This window comes from Ctenopharyngodon idella, chromosome 4, assembly GCF_019924925.1.
Source record: "Ctenopharyngodon idella isolate HZGC_01 chromosome 4, HZGC01, whole genome shotgun sequence".
Lineage (NCBI taxonomy): Eukaryota > Metazoa > Chordata > Actinopteri > Cypriniformes > Xenocyprididae > Ctenopharyngodon > Ctenopharyngodon idella.
In genome coordinates, this window is record NC_067223.1 from 101,596 (window position 1) to 126,938 (window position 25,343).

General features: G+C 34.8%; 2 protein-coding genes across 2 annotated transcripts; one reads left to right on the plus strand and one right to left on the minus strand.

Annotated features, from left to right (window-relative positions):
* Nucleotides 1–16,408: 16,408 nt before the first annotated feature.
* Nucleotides 16,409–17,649, minus strand: tprkb (Tp53rk binding protein). The gene is made up of 4 exons (XM_051892096.1): nt 17,397–17,649; nt 16,933–17,055; nt 16,646–16,822; nt 16,409–16,549 (listed from the first exon to the last, which is right to left on the minus strand). The coding sequence occupies exons 1-4, from the start codon at nt 17,535–17,537 to the stop codon at nt 16,463–16,465; spliced, it is 528 nt and encodes a 175-aa protein (XP_051748056.1). The 5' UTR covers nt 17,538–17,649; the 3' UTR covers nt 16,409–16,462.
* A 677-nt stretch (nt 17,650–18,326) lies between these two features.
* alg10 (ALG10 alpha-1,2-mannosyltransferase) lies at nt 18,327–22,666 on the plus strand. Its single transcript, XM_051892095.1, has 3 exons — nt 18,327–18,708; nt 18,789–18,986; nt 21,014–22,666. Exons 1-3 carry the CDS (start codon nt 18,544–18,546, stop codon nt 22,070–22,072), a joined length of 1,422 nt encoding a protein of 473 aa, XP_051748055.1. The 5' UTR covers nt 18,327–18,543; the 3' UTR covers nt 22,073–22,666.
* Nucleotides 22,667–25,343: the final 2,677 nt, after the last annotated feature.

The following is a 25,343-nucleotide window of genomic DNA, read 5'->3' on the forward strand; positions in this document are numbered from 1 at the left end:
ATATTATGCACAACAGAATAATTTAGTTTCTGTATACAATAAAACAGTGCATTGTTCATATGTTTTTTTTTTTTTTAATGCACAGGGAATTGATCGTTTATGGAAAAGATCGTTTATGCAATGCAATAGCACACGTTATGTGTTATCTCTTCAGTGCAAAACAGATTGAATTAGTTCTTGTGTGCAATGCAATAGAACATAACATATATGTTATTCTTCATTGCACAACGGAATGAGTTAGATTTCTGTATGCAATGTATCACGTTATCTTGTTATCTCTTCAATGCACAACATTTGATGCATGCAATAAAACAGTGCATAGTTTGTTTTTTCTTCATTTCACATCTTGTTATGTCTTCAACGAATGAGTTAGATCTTATATTCTTGATTTCTTGATATGCTTTCATGTTATTCTTCACTGCACAACGGATTGTGTAAGATCGTTTCTACAATGCAATGCGACATTACTAATATAGCTTATATGTTATTCTTCTCTGCACAAAAGGAATAAGTTAGTTCTTGAATGCAATACAACAGAAAATGTATATGTTACATTCTCTTTCCCTCACAACGGAATAATTTTGTGTAAATATAGTATAATTTAGTTTTTGTATAAATACAATGAAACGGTGCATTGTTCATAAGTTCTTGTGCAACAAGCTCAAACTCAATGCAGCAGCACCGATTAGATCTCTCCGTTACATAAATATGTTTTATACTTGAACGCACAACAGAATAACTTAGTTAATGCAATGCTTCCGATGTGCATATACATTATGTTCATGTTTATGTTCAGTTTCATTACAGTGTATACAAGCACTAATACCGTTGTTCACTGAAGAAATAATTGTATAATAATTGTATAATTAAATAACACGAGATATGTGTTATTATGCATTTATTATAATTGCATTGCATACAACAACTAATTCATTCCGTTTTGCATTGAAGAAATAACACAAAATATATGTGTTGTTGCTTTGCAATATTATGTTAAACATAATATTGCAGTGCAGTGAAGAATAACACTGAAGAGATATCGCGTAAGTGCTTTTGCATTTCATTGCATTGCATTGCATACACTATCTAACTTAATCCACTGTGCGTTGAAAGCATTTCTCATACTCATTACTCGGGTGATGTTGCATTGCACACAAGAACTAACTCAATCCGTTGTGCGTTGAACAATGCACTACTGCGCTGAACACGACACAGGTGCTGTTTGCTTTGCATTACTTACAAAATCTATTTTACTCCGTTATGCATTGAAGAGAAAACACATATAATTTTTGATGAATTTGTGCATTGAAAAAATAACATGTTATACTCTATTTCATTGCATTGCATTCAAGAACTTACTCAATCCGTTGTGCGTTGAAGACATAACACAGGTCCCTGTTGCACTTCCATCACTTCCTAAAACATTACTCCGTTGTGCACTCCGTTGTGCATTGAAGAAATATACATTGCATAAAACATTGCATTTGTTGATGTTATTCGTTCCTTCATTGCATTTTGTGTTACCTCTTCAATGCACCACTGAATAAATTAGTTGTTGTATTCAATGCACTGAAATAGTACATACAGCTTATATATTATTCTCTTTAATGTACAACGAAATACATACAATGCAATGCAACAAATATGATATGTGTTTTCTCTTCGGTGTGCAATTGTATGCATTACAAGAATTAATTCCGTTGTGCATTGAAGAGATACACAAAGAGATCCTTTAAAGTGTTAGTATTAATGTTATTGCATTGCATTAACGATCTAACTTTGTTGTGCAGTGAAGAATAACACATATGTCATGCTCTATTTCATTGCATTGCATTCAAGAACTAATTCTGTTTATGAAGAAAAACTTATTAACAATGCCTGTTTCTTTTGCAGTGTATAATAAATAAATTATACTATATACTAAAGTGCATTGAAGAGATATACATAATATATGTGCTTTGCAATACATGCATTGCATTGCATAAACGATCTAGCTTAATTCCTTATACAGTGAAGAAAAATAACTATACGCTCTTTCATTGCACTATTTCATTGCATACACAAGAACTAAATTATCCCGTGTGCATTAAAACACATATGTTATGCTCTATTTCGTTTCGAATTGGTGATGTATAAATATACACATAACATGTGCTGATGGATTGCACTTGCATAAACGATCGACGTAGTGCAGTGAAGAATGACATACGAGCTGTGCATTGTGCATTGAAGAGGTGCTTGCATCGCAATGAATATGAGAATTAAATCATTCCGCTGTGCATTGAAGAGAAAACACGTAAAGCAAACATAAATGCTTTTGCATTACATTGCACGCAAGAACTAACTTAATCCGCTGTACGTTAATTATATATGTGTTGCATTGTTGCATTTCAATGCTAACTTATTCGTTGTGCACTGAAAAGATAACATGTAACAAACATGCTATTGCATCTGATTGCATATTACGTTGTGCAATGAAGAATATCATATCAACTATGCACTGTATGCAATGCAACAGCACATGCTCTTGATTGATTTGACACAACGGATTGATTTAATTCTTGCAGTGCAATGAAATAGAGCATGACACGTTATTCTTCACTGCATAACAGATTACGTTCGTTTATGCAATGCAATGCAATGCAACAGAACATATATTATGTGTGTCTCCTTCAATGCACAACGGAAAAGGTTAGTACTTGTATACAATACAATGCAGCGCATAATGTATATGAATATTTGCGTGAATATAAAAACTATTGTGCACTGAACAGACAGAATAATATATAAACTATGCGCTGCATTACATTGTATACAAAGACTATTCCGTTGTGCACATATCATATGTAATACACATAATATATGTACTGTTGCATTGCATTGAATAAAGAATTTAACTTAATCCGTTCTGCAGTGAATAACTTTTGTCATGCTCTATTTCACTGCATTGCACACAAGGACTGACTCAGTCCGTTGAAGGGATACACGTCTATGTGCTGTAGCATTGCATAAACCCTTGTGCATTGAAGAAAAATATATGAACAATGCGCTGTTACATTGCATTGTATAAAAAAGTAAATTATTCTGTAAACACAATGCAACAGCACCTTACGTTATGTGTTACTTCTTCAGTGCACACGAGTTTAGTCGTTGTGTGAAACGAGACGATGAAACGAGCAACGGGATAAGTTCTTGTATGCATTTGCAGTTCGTGCAATGAATCAGTGCATAGCTTATATGTTGTTCTTCAGTTCACAACAGATTAAGTTTGAGCTTATTTGCAATGCAGTTACTAGAATCATGTGTTATGTGCACAACACAAGTTAGGGCTTATACGCAATACAATGGCACAAAACATATCTTATTTTTTTTTTTTTTACTTTTTTTTTTTCTATTAGAGCGAGTACAGATGTTAGTTCTTGTATGCAATGAAACGAAAGCAAGCACACCTTCTATTCAAAATTGGAATAAATTGTTGAATGCAGTGAAATGAAAGAGCACATGCTTAGTAAGAATTAAGTGAGATAGATCTTGTTTCAATGCAATTATTAGAAACATAGGTTTTAAAAGCGTATGTGCACTGTACCTTGCAATAGGCAAGTATATCTTACGTAAACGCTTTTATTTACAGCTAATACTGCAGTAGCAAGCATATCTTATGTAAATGTTTTTTTTGTTTGTTTTTTTTTTTTTTCTGGCACAGGTGTGTATTTTTATTTGGAATTTTAGTATTTCACCCACATTTCGTTTAAAAAAAAAAAAATCTATTTTGCACTAGGTACACAACATAGTTCCACTCAGGACAAAAATGTCCTCACTGAAACCCATTAAAACTGCAATTTTTAATCCCAGGGCCATGCATAAAATGCTGCAATTGGCTTTCATTCTGTTGGCCAGGCTTCAAAATTAAAATTTGTATTATTTTTTTACCAGATGGTGCCATTTACTCAGGTTTGGCCTAAAAGCAAATGCTTGCTTTATTCTTGTTTTCTGCTTATGCATAATATAGAGCCAACTGGATAAATTATGCAGCTATAATTGTGTGGGTGTGTTGGTATCAGAGTGTGGTTTGTATGTGTGTAATAAAAAAAAATGTGCGTGTGTGAGTGCTTATTTGAGAGAGGAAAATCACAAATCCAACCACTGTGTGTACCAGTGGAGTTTTGCTGGCATCTAATGGAGAAAATTTGTTACTGCGCCCAAACAAAATCTTACTGAAAGCTCTTTTTTTTTTGAGATATCATCCTCAAATTTGGAACACAACTTGTTTAGATTTATAGCTTTGATTTTCTAGCAGTTTTAGAGTTCAACATGTTTCATTGTTACATTATATATATATATATATATATATATATAATTTTATATATAAAATAATGTTCATAAATCATTTTCATAAACTTAAACCTCTATAACTTTTTTTGTTTCACTTTTTTTTTTTTTTACTTCAACAATAATCTGCCAAGGATCTTCTTTAAAATGAGACCAAACTTAAGTCTGTTCAAACTTAAGCTTCAGTTTTTTTATGACAGTTTTTTGACACAGACATTTTCGTCCACTATGGACCTATGTGTACCTTTTTTTAATGTGTTGATGCCAACTGCATAAATTTTGGCACCGGTGTGTATTTTTATTGGAATTTTACTATTCTACCCCCATTTTCTTTAAAAAAAAAAAAAAAACTATTTTGCACTAAGGAACACAAAATAATTCCACTCAGGACCTTAAGGACAAAAATGTCCCCATTGAAACCCATTAAAACTGCAATTTTTAATCCTAGGGCCATTTAACTATAAAATTATGCAATCTTGAGGCTTTCATTCTGTTGGCAAGGCTTCAGAATTAAAATTTTTACTATTTTGATGGTGCTATTTTCTCAGGATTGACCAAATAATCACTTTATTCCTGTTTTCTGCTTACAGATGTACAGTTATGTGCAAAGTTAAGTGTATGAATGTACAGAGGTAGATATGAAAAGTATTAGAGCATGAAAGTATTAGATTATTGTCACATTATATGCACAATGAAGAGACCCTGTTGACAATATCCTATTAATTGTTCAGGAGGGAGACTGCTTGAGAGAAAAAGCTGTTCTTGTGTCTGGCTGCTCTGGTGCTCAGTGCTCTGCAGTGCCAGCCAGAGGACAACAAGAAAGTGGACCGGATGTGTGGGGTCTTAACCCTTTTTGGTGGTGGTGGTGTGTGTCTGCCCGAGCGTTCCACATAGTGGATGTGTGTTATAGTGTTGCCACTTAATTTCTGTGTGTTTGTGCTCTGAAAAAAAAAAAAAGAAAAGAATTGGTTTTATGGCCCCCAACTCATTTTGGGGGCCATAAAACCAATTACAACTACAGTGTGACTGTTTTGTCACACTAACTTGGTTGTAACCAAGATACAGTTTAACACCGTTATTACCGATAGCGTTTTTGTGTAGAAAATCATTTTCTTACACTCATTTTCAAGATTTAGATGAAGGGGACATTTTTTCACCCACGACCCCAGCAGCACATAAAGGTACTTATTCTATTCACAGTGAAAATAAGCTTTTGTTTTCAAGTGAAATTAGAATGTGTTTTGCAAGTGAACCTAGATTCCATTTTCCGAAGATGTGTTTGCTCTTCTGTACACAAGATAAGAAGTTATTGTTTGTAAGCAACAGGTAACAGAGGACACACATAATCAGAATTAGTTTAACAAGAGTGGATTAATGCATTTTAGCAATGCTATATTGAGAGCATGTCATTATATATGAGGCACTGCTTGTAATCCAGTGAAATGAATGGTAACAAATATATATATATATATATATATATATATATATATATATACTGTATATAAGAAACATTATCATAACAATAAAAAGTTTGGCATTTTTTGCACTGAATGTATCATTTTTTTGCAATTATGCCACTCAGTCATAAACATGATACACTTAATGAGACTTTTTTTTTTTTTTGCAAGTGAAGGCAAAGCTTATTTGCAATGCAATTCTTAAAAATGCAATTATGTTGTACAGCTTCTATGCACAGCTATGCAATGCACAAAAGCATATCTTACTTATTCTTACTTAGTTCTTGTATGCAATGCAAATAAACATCTTTTCTATTCACAGCGGGAATAAGTTCTTGTATCACACACAAGATGAATGTAAGAATGTTTTACAAGTGAATTAGATTTTGCTTGTTAATATATGATTATTTTATTTTATTTTTAATTATTTTTATTTTTATAAAATTAATGTAATATAATTTCAAACATGTTTTTTTGTTTAATATTTTGTATTTTGAGGGTCTTTCATATTACTAAACAATATTCACAATATAGAATATTCACAATATTCAAAATTATGGACCATGTTTTCAGTTAATTTCAGTTTAAGTTGAAATAGAGCACAAGTATTTAAAATTCATTGAATGGTGGCAGATTAGTGCCACCTGGTGGAAATAAATAAAGAAAATCATCTGCAATACCATGTTTTAACCACTAGGCCTAAATGACAATATAGCCCTATTTATAAATATATGGGCTGTGTAATTTCTTAGTTATTGAGAACAGCGAGTTTTTCAGACATAATTATTTTTATTATATATTTAGACATTTCAAAGACTATTTGTTAAAATTTAGACTTCATTTGGTTTAAAATGCTAATTTGAAGTGTCTGTTTTTGCATTGTGATTACAGTCAAATCTAAACACAAGCTCAAACACATTGAATATGTTCTTATTAATCGCATTAATTGCATAAGATTACCCTACCCTCCTCATTACAGTTTACACTCAGGGTATTGGGTTGTTGATAAGTGACCCCACTCTTTTACAGAGAATTGTATAAAAAATTGTAATAATACAAATACATTTTAATAATACAAATACATATCACTTTTTATTCACTTTTCTTACTTCTTTTCATTTATGCTTTGTTTTGGGGGATATATTTCTGTACTTTTTACCGATTTACTGCAAAATCACTTAACTACACCATTAGTTTGCTTATGAAATAGTACAGTACATATAGTACATATTGATCTAGGTGTTAGGTGCAGATTTATGCCATCTGGTTAGAGAAAAACCAGTAGTTATAGAAAAAAAGTGTAGTGACCATATATATCCAGCAGATGCCCTGATCAGTTTATTGGGTTCTGGATGTGGCCAACTGCTCCTATCACAACTTTTTGTGATTTTTATTTTGTGAATATATATGTCTAAAAATATTTAAACATTATAAAATACACTACAATCAGTATTTTTGTCAAAGGTTAGAATTTGTTGTTGATGTTTGAGGTCTTTTGAAGTGTCTGTTTTTGCATTAATGACATAAATTTCCAGAAATGCTACATAACTTGCCACTAAAAACAAGACGATTGTAATCACATATTATTTACTTAATCCAAATGTAAAAAAACAAAACAAAACATTAACTTTAGAATAGGAATTAATTTAAAAAATGTAAATACAATATAGTAATAATAATAATAATAATAATAATAATAATAATAAAAAACAGCAATATCAACATTACAAACATATAATTCTCATCCTTCACATCTGTGGCTGATTTTTATTGTGTGTGTGTGTGTACTTGTGAGGGTCAAATGTCCCCACAAGGATAGTACGTAAAACCTGAGATTACCAAAATTATTTGGATCAGCCCGTGGTCCCCACGAGGGAAATGAATTAATGAACAGGTCTAATAAATGATGCTTATTTGAAAAATGCCAACAGTTTTCTGTGATGGGTGTACATACTAACAGCCAGGTGTTTTGATAATTTGTGGAACTGTTGTTAACTCACAAAACTGTAAGGAAGAGATGATAATTTGGTGGATGATTTAAAACATTCGTTAATCATCTGTAGGTAGCGTATTCATTCTAATTTAATCATAACGATCGCCTGAGGGCGCTCTACGACCATATATAATAACGATCGCCTGAGGGCGCTCTACGACCATATATAATAACGATCGCCTGAAGGCGCTCTACGACCATATATAATCTGTGAGCGTTTCTAACGAATTAATTCATTCTTTTTACTAAAAATATTAAATTCATTAAATAATAATGTACACTTGTTAATGTGTTTATTTTTGTTTGCAGTTTTTAATAGTGGGCCTAGCTATTTAATTATTATAAACACAAATTAAGCATGACAAACCAATTAATTTATATAACTACAATCGATGAAACCACAAAGCTGACACGGAAGCAGGCCTATGTATAATTACAAAATAAAGCCATTATAGTGCACTCAAATGCCATACAGGGATTAGTGAATGAGTGAACGAGTGAGCGGTTTCGGACACTTCGGACACTACTGTTTCGAAGCGTTCGAAACCCCACACGCTGGTGACCCTTGCTGGTCAGACAGTCTATGGGTCATACAACAAAAACTCACAAACATGCCAAACATGCATAAATAAAAACCTTTTACAAACTGCAAATGTTTTATTGAAAGTAAAATCTATCAAATGCACTTAACAAAACTTATAATAAGATTAAATATCAAGTGACTGTATAATATGTTCTTTTATCAAATTTCAGAGCTTGTTTTGTTTGTTCCATGGATGGCTCAGCTAAACAGGCCAGTATTATTCATTTTAAAAGACCCCTTTCAAATTTCCAGGTTTCTCTGAAGTGGAAATCATCATAGTTGGGTAAACTTATATTGCGGTGAATGAGAGACAACATTAAATTTTTTTTTTTTTGTTCCATTTGGTCAAATAGCAAAAGGAAAACTCCAGAGAAAGATATCAGTTTTGCTGTCACTCCCATTACCGCCGTATTAGAAACACCCTCACAGCAGTGTTAACTTGTTTTTTTTTTGTTTTGTTTTTTTTAATTTGATGCAAAGGTAATATAATACAAAGTATAATGCTTTAGTGCTCTTTTTCTCTTGGCTGGTGCTGGCTCCTCCTCATCTTGGTCATCCACAGCTGAACTTGGCCCTGGTGTGGACATAGGGATAGGGATATCAGGGATAGAGGCAATTAGGACAGGGAGTTGTTGGAATGCCTCTGTCCCAGCACCTCATCCTTGAGGACAAACCACGGTCAAGTTGCAGCAGTGGGTTTCCCACTCACTCCTTCACCTGCCCCAGGACACTTGCAATCCTAAGGCAGAGCAAATAAACATGCCTGTTAACAACAACAAAAGGACAATAAATTTGAGCAAAAAATGTGTCTATTAATTTGCATACTTTTTTTTTTTAAAGTTGTCCCAGTTTCTTTTTGGCTTGCAAGGGAGTGACCTTCCCCAGCAGGCCCGTCTGGCTGTAGCACATTAGTGGTTTAGTGGTTGTTCAAACACATTTAACCACATGCTATTCACATGAGCATGTTTAAATTAAAGGGTTTATACTCTCATTAATTTGATACGCTACTCCACATAGGAAGAACAGACATGCCATCTAGTTACTGACCTGATGCAGACACATGCACTATATTGCCAAAAGTTTTGGGATGCCTGCCTTTATGTGCACATGAACTTTAATGACATCCCATTCTTAATCCATAGGGTCCATGGAGTTGGCCCACCCTTTGCAGCTATAACAGCCTCAACTCTTCTGGGAAGGCTTTCCACAAGGTTTAGGAGTGTGTTCATGGGAATTTTTGACCATTCTTCTAGAAGCGCATTTGTGAGGTCAGGCAGTGATGTTGGCAAGGAAGGCCTGGCTCGCAGTCTCCGTTCTAATTCATCCCAAAGGTGGGTGTTCTATCGAGTTGAGGTCAGGACTCTGTGCAGGCCAGTCAAGTTCCTCCACACCAAACTCGCTCATCCATGTCTTTATGGACCTTGCTTTGTGCACTGGTGCGCAGTCATCTTGGAACAGGAAGGGGCCATCCCCAAACTGTTCCCACAAATTTGGGAGCATGAAATTGTCCAAAATGTCTTGGTATGCTGAAGCATTAAGAGTTCCTTTCACTGGAACTAAGGGGCCAAGCCCAACCCCTGAAAAACAACCCCACACCATAATCCCCCCTCCACCAAACTTTACACTTGGCACAATGCAGTCAGGCAAGTACCTTCTCCGGGCAACCACCAAACCCAGACTCGTCTATCAGATTGCCAGACAGAGAAGCGTGATTCATCACTCCAGAGAACACGTCTCTACTACTCTAGAGTCCAGTGGCGCCGTGCTTTACACCACTGCATCCGATGCTTTGCATTGCACTTGGTGATGTAAGACTTGGATGCAACTGCTCGGCCATGGAAACTCATTCCATGAAGCTCTCTGTGCACTGTTCTTGAGCTAAATTTGAAGGCCACATGAAGTTTGGAGGTCTGCAGCTATTGACGCTAAGTTGACGACTTCTGCGCACCGTGCGCCTCGGCATGCGCTGACCCCGCTCTGTGCTCTGTAAATTAAAAAGTCAATTGAGACATTTGTAGAGCTCTCTAATTAGGGGTCCTATGTAAATTGCCTGTATTGGATGTAAATGGTCTTTTACATCTATGATCTGAGTGATCTAAATAAAACACAATACCTTTTTACACATGTGCTTAAAGGCCTTAAAGCACTTGAACCCCAATAATTGCATGCTCGCAGCTATATTTAGAATTGTTACTAGTAAGAAATGAATCAGAAAGCTCCGTAATTGTAATTCTAAATAGTAAAAATTCAATTAGAGAGCTCTCTAATTGTAATTGTTACTAGTAAGAATTGAATTGTAGAGCTCTATAATTTAATTCTTACTAGTAAAAATGCAATTACGACAACTAACGTTGGGAACATTTTAAGCTAAAACAGCTTGCCATAACCTATTGTTTTATACTTGTGCTATAATGTGGTCTGTGCTATTTTTTTTCCAACCTCCATAGCACCAGCATTATACATATTATTATTAGGGGTTCAAGCACGAAGTGCTGAAACCCTGTTGTAATTGTAAGGATTTTTATTATTATTTTTCAGCTGTAAAACTGATCGTGCAGACCAAACCATAAGGCCTAGAGACTTGAAACTTGGCCAGATGGTAGGTCTCCATTTAGGGAGAGACTGACAAGGTATGACCACGATTGGCCAATAGGTGGCACTACAGCGATCAAAAACGCAAAACTCATAGACCGTTTGTCGTAGGCTCAAGTGTCTTAAATCGTAGGAATCCACGGCTCAAGACGGAAATTTTCAGGTATTTTGGATTTTTTGAAAAACCACTTTTGCGAACTACTCCTAGGTTTTTCTCCCGATCAGAGCCAAACCAGTGCAGAAAAATTCTCTGGAGTCTGAATATCAATAATTATTAAAAAAAAAAAAAAAAAAATTAAAGCTGCAAGCAGCATTTACCGCGGTTCAAACACTTTAAGGCCTTTAAGCAAGCATGTCACCACTTAAATCACAGAGGAACAGCTATGATATATGTTAAAACAAACACAGAGAAAGAAAAGGCTTAAGCAATAATACTTGATGCACACTAAGCATGCTTACACACACACACACACACACACACACACACACACACACACACACACACACACACATATTTTCTTGTAGATTCAGTATTTGAAATACATGACATGAATGTTTTCTGCAAATCTCTATAACACCACTTTCAGGTTTCATTTTACTCATAATGTGGCACAACTGTTAAAACTAATACTCGAATGGAAATGAAGTAGTGAATTTTGACAAAAAGTGATAGTAAATGTTAAAATAGTGATTTTATATATTTGTAAGTCTAAATATGAATTATAGAACAATATTTGTGAGTAGTATGACAACATAACTTTTAAACAGCGGGTGTCAGCAGAGGACCACTTATTGGCTCACTTTTTTTGCCACTTCCTATCAAAATTTTGACATTTGGGCTTTAATATTTAGTTAATCAAATTAGGTTCCATGTTTCCTACACTGGTTTCGTCTCGATCGGACTAACGGTTTCGAAGATATTCACAAAAGTTTTTAAAGCACTAAATCACAACGTTGCACAAACCATAAGCCGAAACCAGGCAAGTCTGTTATCGTTGGACTCGGCAAGGTTTCAAGAGTCTAAGCACATGACTCCCGTGCTTAAAATAAGTCGACCACACCCAAAGTTATACACATTTTCATCCAAAACCATTAAAAACATATGTTTTTTAAAGTTTTTTAACAGTTATAGCGCCACCTATGGTCCGATCTCCATAAAAATTGGCATGCTTCTTTAGAGTCATATGTTGCATGTGCTCACCTATTTTTGTGAAGTTCTGAGTTTTTGTTTAGGCTTTATAGGCTTTTGGGTATATTTAGCCACGCCAACTTTCCAAATGACCCTGTTATAGCAACCCAAAGGGTAAAGTTCAACTTTTTTTGATAATTATTGATTTAGAGAGTCCAGAGAATTGTCCTGCATTGGTTTCGTTCCGATCGGGCCAAAAACCTAGGACTAGTTCGCAAAAGTAGGTTTTTCACATATTCGTGAATAATTAATGAACGATTTGATTGCCATTAGTTCTTGAGGCAAAGTTGTTCATAATGAGGAGATCTATCCAATGATATGCATATTGTGTGGATCTGTTAAACACCATGAGATTACTGAGGCGTAAAAACTCGTTAGCACCAACTAGTGGCCGATTTCTTTAAAAATTCTTACAGACCTCTAGGCCCATGAGTCGAACATGCCCACCAAGTTTCGTTCCGATCGGCCTCCATTAACCTAATAGGTGCTCAAAATTCATTGGCTGATGGCGGCCATGTTTTTTGAGATACGCCAGTGTCCTCATAGACTATCATGCCCCCTTGGACCAAGACACTGCATGCCAAATTTCAAGTCGATCGGACTAAGGGTTACATGGTTACAGCTGTTTTCATGTTTTTTTCAAGTTATAGCGCCAACTAGTGTCCAATCGATGCAATTTTTTTATCGTGACCAAAGATTGAGCCCCTACACATGTGTACCAAGTGCAAATATCTCATTTCATTCTTGAGTTATAGCCATTTTAGTAAAAGTGGCTCTGCCCTCACCATGAGTTTTAGCGCCGCTTAGCGACCGTGAATCAAAATTTCAACTTTTTTTGATAATTATTGATATTCAGACTCCAGAGAAAATTGATTGGACACTTGGTGGTGCTATTACATGGAAAAAAACATGAAAACAGCTATAACCACGCAACTGATTGGCATGCAGTGAAAATTGGCATGCAGTGTCTTGGTCCAAGGAGCTATGATTGTCTATGAGGACATTAGTGTATCTCAAAAAACATGGTCACCATTGGCCAATGCATTATCAAGTAAAAGCATTCTTATCTTTCTGCAAGGGTATTGTACGACTAGGCTCATTTTTCAGTCTTTGTTATTTGTTCTATGTACAGAATATCGAGAATTTATTTTACTTATCAGTCGTGCCGATCTGCTTTATTTTCATTTTTGGGGGTTCTCTCAGCAGGTTCTGATGGTAAGATGGAGTTCTGTTGTCAGAGTTTTATCAAGTCGTGTGCAGGAATGTATTAGGTTATGTATGTAACCCTCGTTCCCTGAAGCAGAGAACGTTACGTCAGAACAGTCTGACGAATGGGGTCTGCGGAATTTGCATTGCGATCTCCGCCCTGCTCTGTGGGTATATCAGGAGCAGCGCGAGCATTCTCGCACTCAAGTCTTTGTTGAGGAGCCGAGCCAGTGTGACCCGGCAGTTCAGCGGTACGGCGATTGTGGCAAGGGGACGTAACGTTTCCGTTCCCTACTTCCGGAAACGAGGGTTACAAACATAACCAAGACATTCCCTTTCAGTCGGTCACGTTCGACTGAACGTCCCTTCCAAAACGCCACAATGGCTGTCTTCCAGCGTTCTGCGTAAGCGCCAGCAGGCTAGCATGAGTGAAGGGCTAGACTTAACACAGAATACAATGGGTAACATATTTCAGCTGGAAGTATGCTGGCAGGCTGCCTGCTCATAGGAGGTCTTACAAAGCACATATGAACCGGCGTAGTGGTAATACATATAGGACCACTGCGAGGTCTCAAGAGGGTACCTGCTGAGGGCGAGGCAAAGGAAGTCATGCTTCCCGACAGGTTTACCATCAATAAGATCATGGTGTGCCAATGGCAGCCACATAGACCTTCAGGGTGGAAGGAGACAGCCTCCGTTCCAACCCTTCTTGAAGGAAGGAGAGCACTGACCCGATCGGGGATTTCCAGGGTCAGGCTCTCAGGCGAGACCCCATTCGTCAGAATGTTCTGACGTAACGTTGAACGTGACTGACTGAAAGGGAACTGGGGTTTTCTAACTCATATTTACACAGGAAATTCTTTTTGGACTGGTGCTGCTACAAACGCAGCCGAACATTTTCATTTTTGGGTAACTACCGTATATATATTTTTTGTCAACTCGATGAATTTTCAACTAGCCACAATCACTTGTTTTTATGAATAAATACATTATTTATCATTTAATTTACAAAACACTAAAAAATATACAATACCCAATAAATAATGTACCTGTTAGATATGAAAACACTGCCCAGTGGTCATCATGAAAAATCTATTCTTTTCAAAGCAATAGCATAAAATATGAGCTTTTAAATCTCATCCCTTCTGCTTTATCTGTGCCAAGTTTTTTTTCAATGTTTCATCTTTAGTTTCTTTTCAGTGTGATTTGCTAACTTGGATAATATGCAGATTGTGTTGTTAAATCTCTTTTTAAATCTTTTAAATCTCATTATTTTATATAACATTATTAATGTTGACTACAGTATCTTTTTGCATATTTCACATACTTGGATGTATGAAATAAGGGTATTTAAAAATGTTTATATGAAAAAAAATGTATCAGAAGACACCTTGATTGAAAGTGAAAATTTGGCTTTTTCATTTAAAGTAAACATGCATATGGTATATATTAGTTGCAAGAAAAAGTATGTGAACCACTTGCAGAATCTGTGAAAATGTTAATATTTTTAACAAAATAAGGGAGATAATACAAAATGCATGTTATTTTTTATTTAGTACTGTCCTGAGTAAGATATTTCACATAAAAGATGTTTACATATAATCCACAAGAAAAAAAAAAAAAAAAAAGCTGAATTTATTAAAATAACCCCATTCATAAGTATGTGAACCAGTACTGTGTGTCATTACCTGGATGATGTATGACTGTTTTTTTTGTTTTATGATGGTTGTTCATGAGTCCCTTGTTTGTCCTGAGCAGTTAAACTGAGCTCTGTTCTTCAGAAAAAATCTCCAGGTCCTGCAGATTCTTCATTTTTTGCATATTTGAACCCTTTACAGCAGTGAGTGAATGATTTTGAGATCCGTCTTTTCACACTGAGGACAACTGAGGGACTCAAACACAACTTTTAAAAAAGGTTCAAACATTCACTGATGCTCCAGAAAAAAACATGATGCATTTTTACATGGGGGTGAAAACATTTGGAATTTGAAGATCAAGGTAAATTGTATTTAATTTGTCTTCCGGGAAACATGCAAGTATTTTCTGTTGCTTCCAAAGGGCAGTACTAAATGAAAAAAAAAGTGATATTCAAGCGAGATAAGATTTGGACCTCTTCATCCTGTTCAAAAGTTTTCACCCCCCGACTCTTAATGCATCGTGTTTTCTTTCTGAAGCATCAGTGAATGTTTGAACCTTTTTTAATAGTTGTGTTTGAGTCCCTCAGTTGACCCTGTGAAAAGATGGATCTCAAAATCGTTCAGTCACTGTTGTAAAGGGTTAAAATATGAAAAAGATGGTGGAAAACTGAAGAATTTTTGGGACCTGGAGATTTTTTCTGAAGAACAGAGCTGTTTAACTGTTCAGAACAAACAAGGGACTCATGAACAACCATCACACAACAAAAAAACAGTCGTAGATCATCCAGGTAATGACACACAGTATTAAGAATCAATGGTTCACAAACTGGGTAATTTTAATAAATACAGCTATTTTTTTGTCTCATGGATATGTAAACATCCTTTATGTAAAATATCTTACTCAGGACAGTAGTAAATAAAAAATAACATGCATTTTGTATGATCTCTCTTATTTTGTTAAAATTTTGCACATTTTCACAGATTCTGCAAGTGGTTCACATACTTTTTCTTGCAACTGTATATACACATATAATATTATAAAGGACTTGATTCTTGTTAATGTACAATTAACATATTAAGGTATAAATATTATCCAGATAAATCCATGTCTTGCATAAAAGTGACTATGAATGTTATTGGCTCTGTGATTAGTTGCTTGTAAGTCATAATATTATATTGGATTGGATAAAATTACTTGCTAAATGCATAAATGTAAATCATACAATTTAAATGAGCCTGTTTTTTCTATAGAAAAAAATGAGATAAATCTCATTATTTTATATTTTAAAACAGCTCACACAGACAGACAGACAGACAGACAGACAGACACACACACACACACACACACACACACACACACACACACACACGCATTAAAATGTGTAGAATATCTAAAAAGTAGAAATACAGCAAAATAGCCAATTAACTTCAAAATGATTTATTAAAAATCAAATATATAAAACACCTATATATTATCTATGCAACATCTTTAGTGGCCATCCTGCAAACAACAGCGTCCAAAAGGCTGCCGCACTTTTCCTCCTGCGGTGCGACTTTGTAGAGCTGTAATGAGAGACATATATGTACTTTCAAACAAGTGCACTAAACATGATCCATCTTAAATTGTTTTACATCAGTACTGTCTAAAAGGAGACAAACCTTTTTAATTTTTGCAGCATCAGTCAAATCAGACACTTGATCAACAGCAATCTGTTGTCCGTCCACCTTTGAGATGATGTCATCAATGTTTAGGGTCTCTTCTTTATTGTGTACTAAGACAATATGAACTGCACTGTCACTGTCTGAGATCCCAAACCTTTTGAATGCTTCAGATATCTGCCAAACATTAAAGTTCCAATGAAATGTTTGTTAAAATGTTAAAATTGCACGCTGTAAACCAAATAAATTAAGTGTCAGCTGTGTTCCTGTACTGAAACGTCACTTACGTTGTTTGTGGGTGAAAGATTAAAAATGATTTCCGAATAAAGGCTCCGGGTTTTCATTTTCCCAATTTTATGTAGGTGGACTGCTTTATTTGCTGCCACCAGGATCTGGAATGCATCTACAACCTTTATAGAGAACAAGAAAATAGTAAATAAACAGCAAATCTCAAACTATGATAACTGCAGAACAATAGGAAAAGGTTACATCACTTACCACATAATAATATCATGGTGGTACTATAGTATACCATGGTAATGTTGGGAAACGGTGATACCACCCAAAACATGGTCTGTCTGTCTGTCTGTCTGTCTGTCTGTCTGTCTGTCTATCTATCTATCTACAGTTTTGCTATGATATACCATTCAAAACATGGCATTCCCATAGTACTTTTTGGGGTGAACTATGCTTGGTGATTTTCTGCAATGTTTAAAATCATAAAAATGTTTGTACATTATTACGTGCTTACCATTGATGGATTGATCAAGGCGCCTTTTATTCCTCCATTCACTGCCATTTTCCTCAACTCCGTCGCATTTTTCACATCTTTGAAGAGCAGTTGAGTCACTGTGTATACAGGAAACAGTTCTAAATCGTGTGTAAGTTGCATTATTGATAATTTAATGCCTTCAGTACATCAACTTTATCTAGACAGCATGCGCTACTCAGTGTGCCCACGGACGGAATAATAATAATGCGACACCGTCGTTTGCTGCTCGGAATGTTCCGACTTGACAAATTTCAGATCGATATCATTGCGCAGGTGATATTACATATATTTTAAAACAGTCTACGGTCAAGTCTTAGATTATAAAAGTATATGACAACTAAAGCTAAACTAAACAAAACACTAACGCAGTGTTTGGTATGAAACATTCCATTCCTATCGGCTCATAAGTCGTTTATGATCAACGTAAATAATAATGATACTTGTATCAATAATGATACTGTCTTTATTGTGTATTTTTAACGCAGTGTTATCGGTGTCACTACACATATGGTAAATGAAAAATAATTACATTTAAAATTTATTTCAAAAACGTCTAAAGTAGAACGCCGATTACATCTTAACATTTACAAGGCTTCTGTTACTTTTCTCAGTGCTTGTCAAGATGGACCAATTGCATTCATTCGTGATTACTGGAAAGTGATTTAAAAATTCTATTGAGATCACAAAGGCGAATTTGTGTGCCAAAGCACTAATCTTTACAAATAGTATATTTTACATAAACAGTTATACTTACCAGAGAACAAGCTATTCAAGTTTATTATAAGAAATGAAATAATAAACAATATCATAGTAAAGTGGATGTACATATTAAAACATTTCAACATCATTACGAACAACAGATTTATTATTATTTTAATAATAATAACATCTGGGTTGGAACTAATTATTCACGCTTCCGGTTTCCACACGGACTCTAGTATGTAACGCACCAGTAAGCTGTCAAAAACCAAAACTTAAAAATGCGATTTTTGCGTATATTTGCACATTTTTGAAACTCTGGAGAAAGATCGATTACAAGGAATAAATGCATCGCATATTATCTTAATCATCACTCAGTTCCATAAGTGTAATAAAAGATCGAGTTTTTTTTTTTTTTTGAACAAGGATGGAGAGATTTGAGGTTTATATCTTCACAGCTCTGTGCAGCATTAACTTTCTCATATCCTGCCTTCTGTTCTCCAAAATCACACGGGAGCAGAGAGATCCGTACATGGATGAGATTTTCCATGTACCTCAAGCGCAGAAGTACTGTGATGGGAAGTTTAATGAGGTAATAAAGGTTAATGGTGGTTGCGTCTCTCTGTCTGTGAATGTGTTTGGTCATTAATGCCCATGTGTTCTTTCCTACAGTGGGATCCGATGATTACCACTCTTCCTGGGTTGTATCTGGCATCAGTGGGTCTGATCAGGCCGGTGGTTTGGCTGTCGGATATGAAGGGAAGGGTGGTTTGCTCTACTGCCATGCTGAGATTCATCAATCTGCTCTTTAATAGTGGGAATCTGTACATTATCTATCTGATCATCTGCAGACTGCACATGAAAGATAAGGTATCTGATTTTTCATTTGTTTAATGGTGATTCTTCAGTTAGGTGCACATAACTTACATTTAATTGAATAAGGTTCCGTTTGTTAAAATTAGTTAACATGAACTAACAATGACAAATACTTCTAAAGCATTTATTAATGCTAATTTCAGTATTTACTAATATATTATTAAAATCAAATCTGTTATTTAATGGACCTAAGCTAACATGAACTAACAATAAACAGATGTATTTTTGTTAACTAATATTAACAAAGATTAATAAATACTGTAACAAATGTATTGTTCATTGTTAGTTAATGTTAGTTAACTAATGATTGTTCACCCAAAAATGGAAAAAAAGAGAGAAAAAAAAGAAAGAAGGTTTGGAAGAACTTGAGGGTGAATAAATGATTACAGAATTTTCATTTTTGGTGAACCATCAGTTTAATGCATTAACTAACGTTAACTAATGGGACCTTGTTGTTTTACCCAAATACTGAAAAACATCTTTAATAATCTAATTATGACCTTAAAGTGTATTATGTTTGATGGTGTTTATGCTTCATATTGTTTTATTTTAATATTGTTAGTATTATTATTTTTTATTAGTATTTTTTTCTACTTTTAAAAAATAAAATTAAATTAAAAAGCCTTGTTAGTTAATAGTCAGTTAATTTCTCATTTGGTTATGACACTTTAAAAGACTACTTGCATTCAAATGAATCAAGTTTCTGTTATTAATATTTAAAATACTCTTTATTATAAATATATATCAGAAACTTTTTAATAACTTTATAATATTTAAAAAATATAATAAACTTAAACTTATAATAAAATAAAATTTATTTTTAAATAAAATTTATAATAACCAAAACCATAACCCTAACCAAACATAAACGCTATTGGAAAACTCAGTTGATTTCTAAAATGCTTGGCATCAAGGTAATATCCACAGACAGTGGATTTTTTTTTTCTAATAAAAAGTTGAATTTCCTTGATTTTAAAACTGTATATCAATTTATTATTGATTAGGAGGCAAGCACAAAATATACTAACACATTTAACCTTTTGACTCTCTTATAAACTTATAAAATTAGAGATATCATTAAAAGTTTGAAGATATTATAATTTATCGTACAAAATATTTATTATTATTCTTTTCTTCAAAATCTTGCTAGAAGACAGGAGACAAACATTTCTATAAATATAATAGTATTTTTTAATAGTAAATACAGTATGAAACTGTGACCAGTATATGCAAAACTCACAATTGTTGAGTATGGAGTAAAACGAATTGTAATTTTCATCATGAAAATGAATTAAGTTTGTGTTATGAATGATAAATATGATAAACCACCATAATCAATTATACACTCTACTGGAAAATTAAGTCTAAAAACAATTGCAAAATGGCAATGGCAGTAAAACAGGGAACAGTGAGACTATGATATTGAAAAAAATATAAATTGTACACATAAATGCAATTGAACTGATATTTTAAAAGTTTTAATAAAAATAGAATTTCCCTGACTTTAAAACTGTTTATAATTTATTATAAAAATTTTAATTTATTATAATATTTATTATTGAGGGGGGTGCATGCTTAGGAGGCACAAAATAAAGAAACACTGACAAATTTAATGTTTCGACACTCTTAACACTTTCTTTAAAATCAGGACAGGAGACAGAGTTTTTGATAAATATAAGAATAATTTCATTAACATTAAATGCAGGCTAACTAGATTTTGTCATTATCCAAAGAAACCGTTGCTGATACTTACACCTTGCAAACCTCACAGTTGAATTGTTGGGTGTTGCTAAGGTGTGTAGTGTCAGCAGTCTGTTGGGTTGCAGTCTATTTTTAGCTTGTTTTATTGTCCACCAGGTGAAAATTGTAAATCTGATTGCTTAGAAAAGTAATAACCTCAACATGCACCTAGCAACCACACAAATCACCTGAGCAACATCATAGCCTTGGCTATAATTACGCTGAATGATGCCTCCAGATTGAATGTGTAATACTATTGTCATATTTCATTCTCTCTCTAGTCCCGTTCTGCCTCTCGTAGAATGTTCTCTGCCCTGGTTCTGTCCACGTTCCCTGTGCTGTACTTCTTCACGTTCCTGTATTACACTGACGCTGGCTCCACATTCTTCACCCTCTTCATGTACCTCATGGCGCTGTACGGATGCCACAAAGCGGCGGCGCTTCTGGGCGTCTGTGCTGTCCTCTTCCGCCAGACCAACATCATCTGGGTGGCGTTCTGTGCTGGCACTGTGGTGGCTCAAAAAATGGATGAGACCTGGCGAACTGAACAGTCGAAGAAGCGAGATGAAAAATCACCCTCTCAGGTCCCTCTAACCATCAATGGGGTGATGAGAGTGATACATTTCCTGTTGGAATTCCTCAAAACACCCAACAATATAAAAGCAGTGTTCTTGTCGACATGGTCGTACATTGCCGTAGCTGTTGCTTTTGTGGTTTTTATAGTGTTGAATGATGGAATTGTGGTTGGAGATCGTAGTAGTCACGAAGCATGTCTGAACTTCCCTCAGGTTTTATATTTCCTCTCATTTACTCTCATATTTTCTTTTCCTACCTCAATGAGTTACCAAAGGGTAGTCAGGTTTCTACACTCTTTACGGAAGCAACCCTTGATTTATGCCATTCTGACGATGTCCTTCCTGTTTTTAGTCTGGAAATTTACATATGTTCACAAATACCTGCTCGCAGACAACCGACACTTTCCGTTCTATGTATGGAAAAGGATTTTCCAGAGACATGACCTTGTCCGTTTCCTTTTAGGCCCTGGATATGTGTTTGCAGCATGGAACTTTCTAGATACTTTGAGGTCCAAATCGCTGTTCTGGTGTCTGGTGTTCTGCACTTGTCTTGTGGCGGCAACCGTTCCGCAGAAACTCCTGGAGTTTCGATATTTCATCCTCCCATATCTGTTTTATCGCATTCACGTCCCTCTGCCATCTTTACCCAGACTACTGCTTGAGTTTAGCTTCTATACCGCAGTTAATACAGCTACAGTTTATATATTCATCTATAAAACATTTCAGTGGCCCGACAGTACGGCTGCACAGAGATTCATGTGGTGACTTGACCTGAATAATGAATTAAAGCTGATATTTTCACATTTGTTTTAGTTTACTCTGTATACTATACATAATACATACAATATATAAATATATGCAGAGTAGTGTTGGATGAAACCATCCCTCTGACCAACCCATTCGGAATTCAGTTTTTGTTGTAATTTCACCTCATATTAAGTACAAGCATATGCAGTGTTTACACTTGTCATTCATATTGTGTTTGTTTTAAATCCTGTTTGAGTTAATTGAATTAGGATAATCATTATGGTGGCCGTTGTTAATTGTTATTGTTGTGTAATTTTGTATTACCTTATTTTTTTTTCTTTTTTCTTTTTTTTTTTTTTTTTTGATGGTAGACCTCAGTTTTCTCTTGTTATTTCGAATGCTAATTTTTCACTGTAATCGGTTGATGTCTGTGTTTTCCAAGGTCTTTTGTTGGTCTTTCCTCTCATTCTTTTTTGGGTTATTAAATTTGTTTTTATACGGAAACATGAGTGAACGTATTCATTATCTCTGTAACTTCAAGTGTTTTGTAAACTACCCAGAGCTGTCAATGACTAGTTCAATAAAGTTGAGCAGATGCCTTTATTTATTAAACATCAAAAGCCTTGTGTTTTCACAAGGTGGCAGTCTAAAATTTCTTCTGGAAATGAGGAAATTTCTTCCAGAATGTAGCGGTCATCATAGATGAGCGACAGCAAACAAAGAAACCCTGCCCAGTCACCGTAGAGTTCAATTTATTTTATATCATGAACTTCTGAGCACATGCTATACTCATAAAATTGCTGGATAATTTCAATGTTTGGATTTGTTATAAAATACCTTAGCTAATTTGACCATGGTATCTTTAATTACACAGGTGTTGTTGACCTGCTATGGTCAACATTTTGCTCCTTTAACCCTGGTCTCATCTGGTGGCAGAGCAGTGGAAGGGACATCTCCTCTGGCAGGTCTTTAATTTAAGGCCTTCCACTGGTTTGCTCCTTTTACTCCCATATCTCTTCTGGATGCAAACCACGGATGTTCAAACAAAGCCACAACCAGGGGTGTGACCTGCCTAATTCCACCTGAGCAGCGCTTTAGCATTTTCAAGAAATGGCTAAAAGAAGCATCTCTTTCGTTAACACTTGCACACCACAGGAATTTAAAGTTATATAGCTAAGCAATAGAGTGCAACAATAAAAATAAAAATTTGAAGTAAAAATACAAATGAAATGAAAAAAAAAAAAAAAAAAAAATCCATAAAGAAAATACATTTAAAAACAAACCTTTCAAGACACACCTTTTATGACCTCTTCTGTACAGAAGTCTAACTTTTACAACATTGTTCTAAGATGGTAACTGTCTACCATCACTATTTTATTTTTATTATTAAATGTTATAAACATTGAAAACAATTAGCATTTGAATGAACATTAATTTTTTTAATTCTTTGCGAATTTTTATTGGTGTTCTTCACAGGGAATGGATGGAAATTATATTAAAGTAAATAAATATTATATTGAGTAATATCAATCATTTAATTTCTAATAAAATTAATTACATGATATGATGATTAATCTAATTCATATAATCATATCAATATTTCCATTGTGCTGCTTTTTAATTGTTTTTAAATGCACTAGATGATTTTGACATTTGTTCCATTGCGTTTTGTTTTTCCCCCTCAACAAATCCTTTCTGTGACTGTCTGACAAAACATTTTATACAATTCTTATACTTGATAAATACTGAATACTTGAAATGATTCAAAATGCTTAAACAAGACTTTTTTAAGGCTCAAGTACATTTTAAAGTTGTACTTTTTCACTCTAACGCAAGCTTGTTTTAGGTTAAATACTTGGACTTTTAATTGAGTACAATTTTTATTCAGTATGTTGTATATATTTTTTTAATGCCTTTACACCCCTGGCTGTAACAACCTACTTCTACCAGGTAGATGATGGTTCTCCAGTCAGCCTCCTTGCAATCAGCAGCAAGATCTAAGTACTCAACCCTCTTCCTCTCAATGATATCATCTCCTTCCTCCCATTGGACAGTTAGCTCAATCAGTCACAGACAACCGTATAACTGTGTTATATCATTCTCCAGTCCTGGTTAGAACCATCCAGATCTGGCACTTGTGCTGCCCCCACCTTCTCTGATGAATTGGATTAAAAGACACAAGGACACAAACTATTATACTGTATATTGTGGCATGAAGCAGGGAGGGACAGAGAGCCATGGAACATGACATGCTGAGCATCTGAAATCTCCAGAGTGTGCCAACGTTGAGGAAGCTAGAAGAAACTAATTAAGAAACTAATTAAGTAAGATGAAATAAATACTTTTAATGTTGCGATCCTATTGGACTTATGATAGCAACCTGAATTGTAACAAAGCACTGTTGGCCAGAGGAGAACTGGCACCCCGACTAAGCCTGGTTTCTCCCAAGGTTTTTTTCTCCATTTTAACACCAATTTGCCACTTGTCTGCCACCTAATGTCACCTGATGGAGTTTGGGTTCCTTGCCGCTGTCGCCTCTGGCTTGCTTAGTTGGGGACACTTGACTTGACATTTGATTTCAACAGTGCTTTGATCTGCCTGCATTGACACTATTCTTTAAGAGCTGCTGTGCAGCCAAACAATGTACCAGTTATCAATGTAAAGCTGCTTTGACACAATCTACATTGTAAAAAGCGCTATATAAATAAAGGTGACTTGACTTGACTTGACTTGACTGAGTCTAGCTATAGAAACCTGAGTTGAATCACTACTCCTACTAAAACTAACCTGTTTATCTCTTTTAATCTCTACAGGACTCCTTGAGTTCAGCATCAACAAGAGACCACAAAATGTAAACAGATATGACATCAGGGTCAGATTTTTGATCAATGTCCCAATGGAGGTTACACGTAAAATAAGTAAAACTACTGAATCATATTGTAAGAAGTTTCTTGATCTTCTGAAAAGCACAGCTTTCAGAGAAAAGGACAAGTTCACTGTAGTTTTGGGCCTTAATGGAAAGGAATCAGTGCTGCAGTAGAAACTGAATTTCTGAAATTGCTTTAAAAAAATTCTGCTTTATATGGCCAGAAAAACAAACAAACAAACAAAAACAAACAAACAAACAAACCAACCAAAAAAAAAAAAAAACCCAACAAAAAAAAAAAAACAGCCTATATAGGAAAATAAGAGAAACAATTAAAACCATGAACATACCAGGTAATTAGTAAGACACTAATTAAGTAAGATAGACAGACAGACAGAAAAAAAACAGCCTATAACTTTGTAT

Excerpts from the sequence above, each read along its gene's own strand:
- tprkb (XM_051892096.1), bottom strand. The coding sequence starts at position 17,537 with ATGCAACTTACACACGATTTAGAACTGTTTCCTGTATACACAGTGACT. Across the intron at positions 17,056-17,396 it reads CCTTGATCAATCCATCAATG|GTTGTAGATGCATTCCAGAT; the intron begins GTAAGCACGTAA and ends TTCTCTATAAAG. Across the intron at positions 16,823-16,932 it reads ATCTTTCACCCACAAACAAC|ATATCTGAAGCATTCAAAAG; the intron begins GTAAGTGACGTT and ends AATGTTTGGCAG.
- alg10 (XM_051892095.1), top strand. The coding sequence starts at position 18,544 with ATGGAGAGATTTGAGGTTTATATCTTCACAGCTCTGTGCAGCATTAAC. Across the intron at positions 18,709-18,788 it reads GTGATGGGAAGTTTAATGAG|TGGGATCCGATGATTACCAC; the intron begins GTAATAAAGGTT and ends TCTTTCCTACAG. Across the intron at positions 18,987-21,013 it reads GACTGCACATGAAAGATAAG|TCCCGTTCTGCCTCTCGTAG; the intron begins GTATCTGATTTT and ends TTCTCTCTCTAG.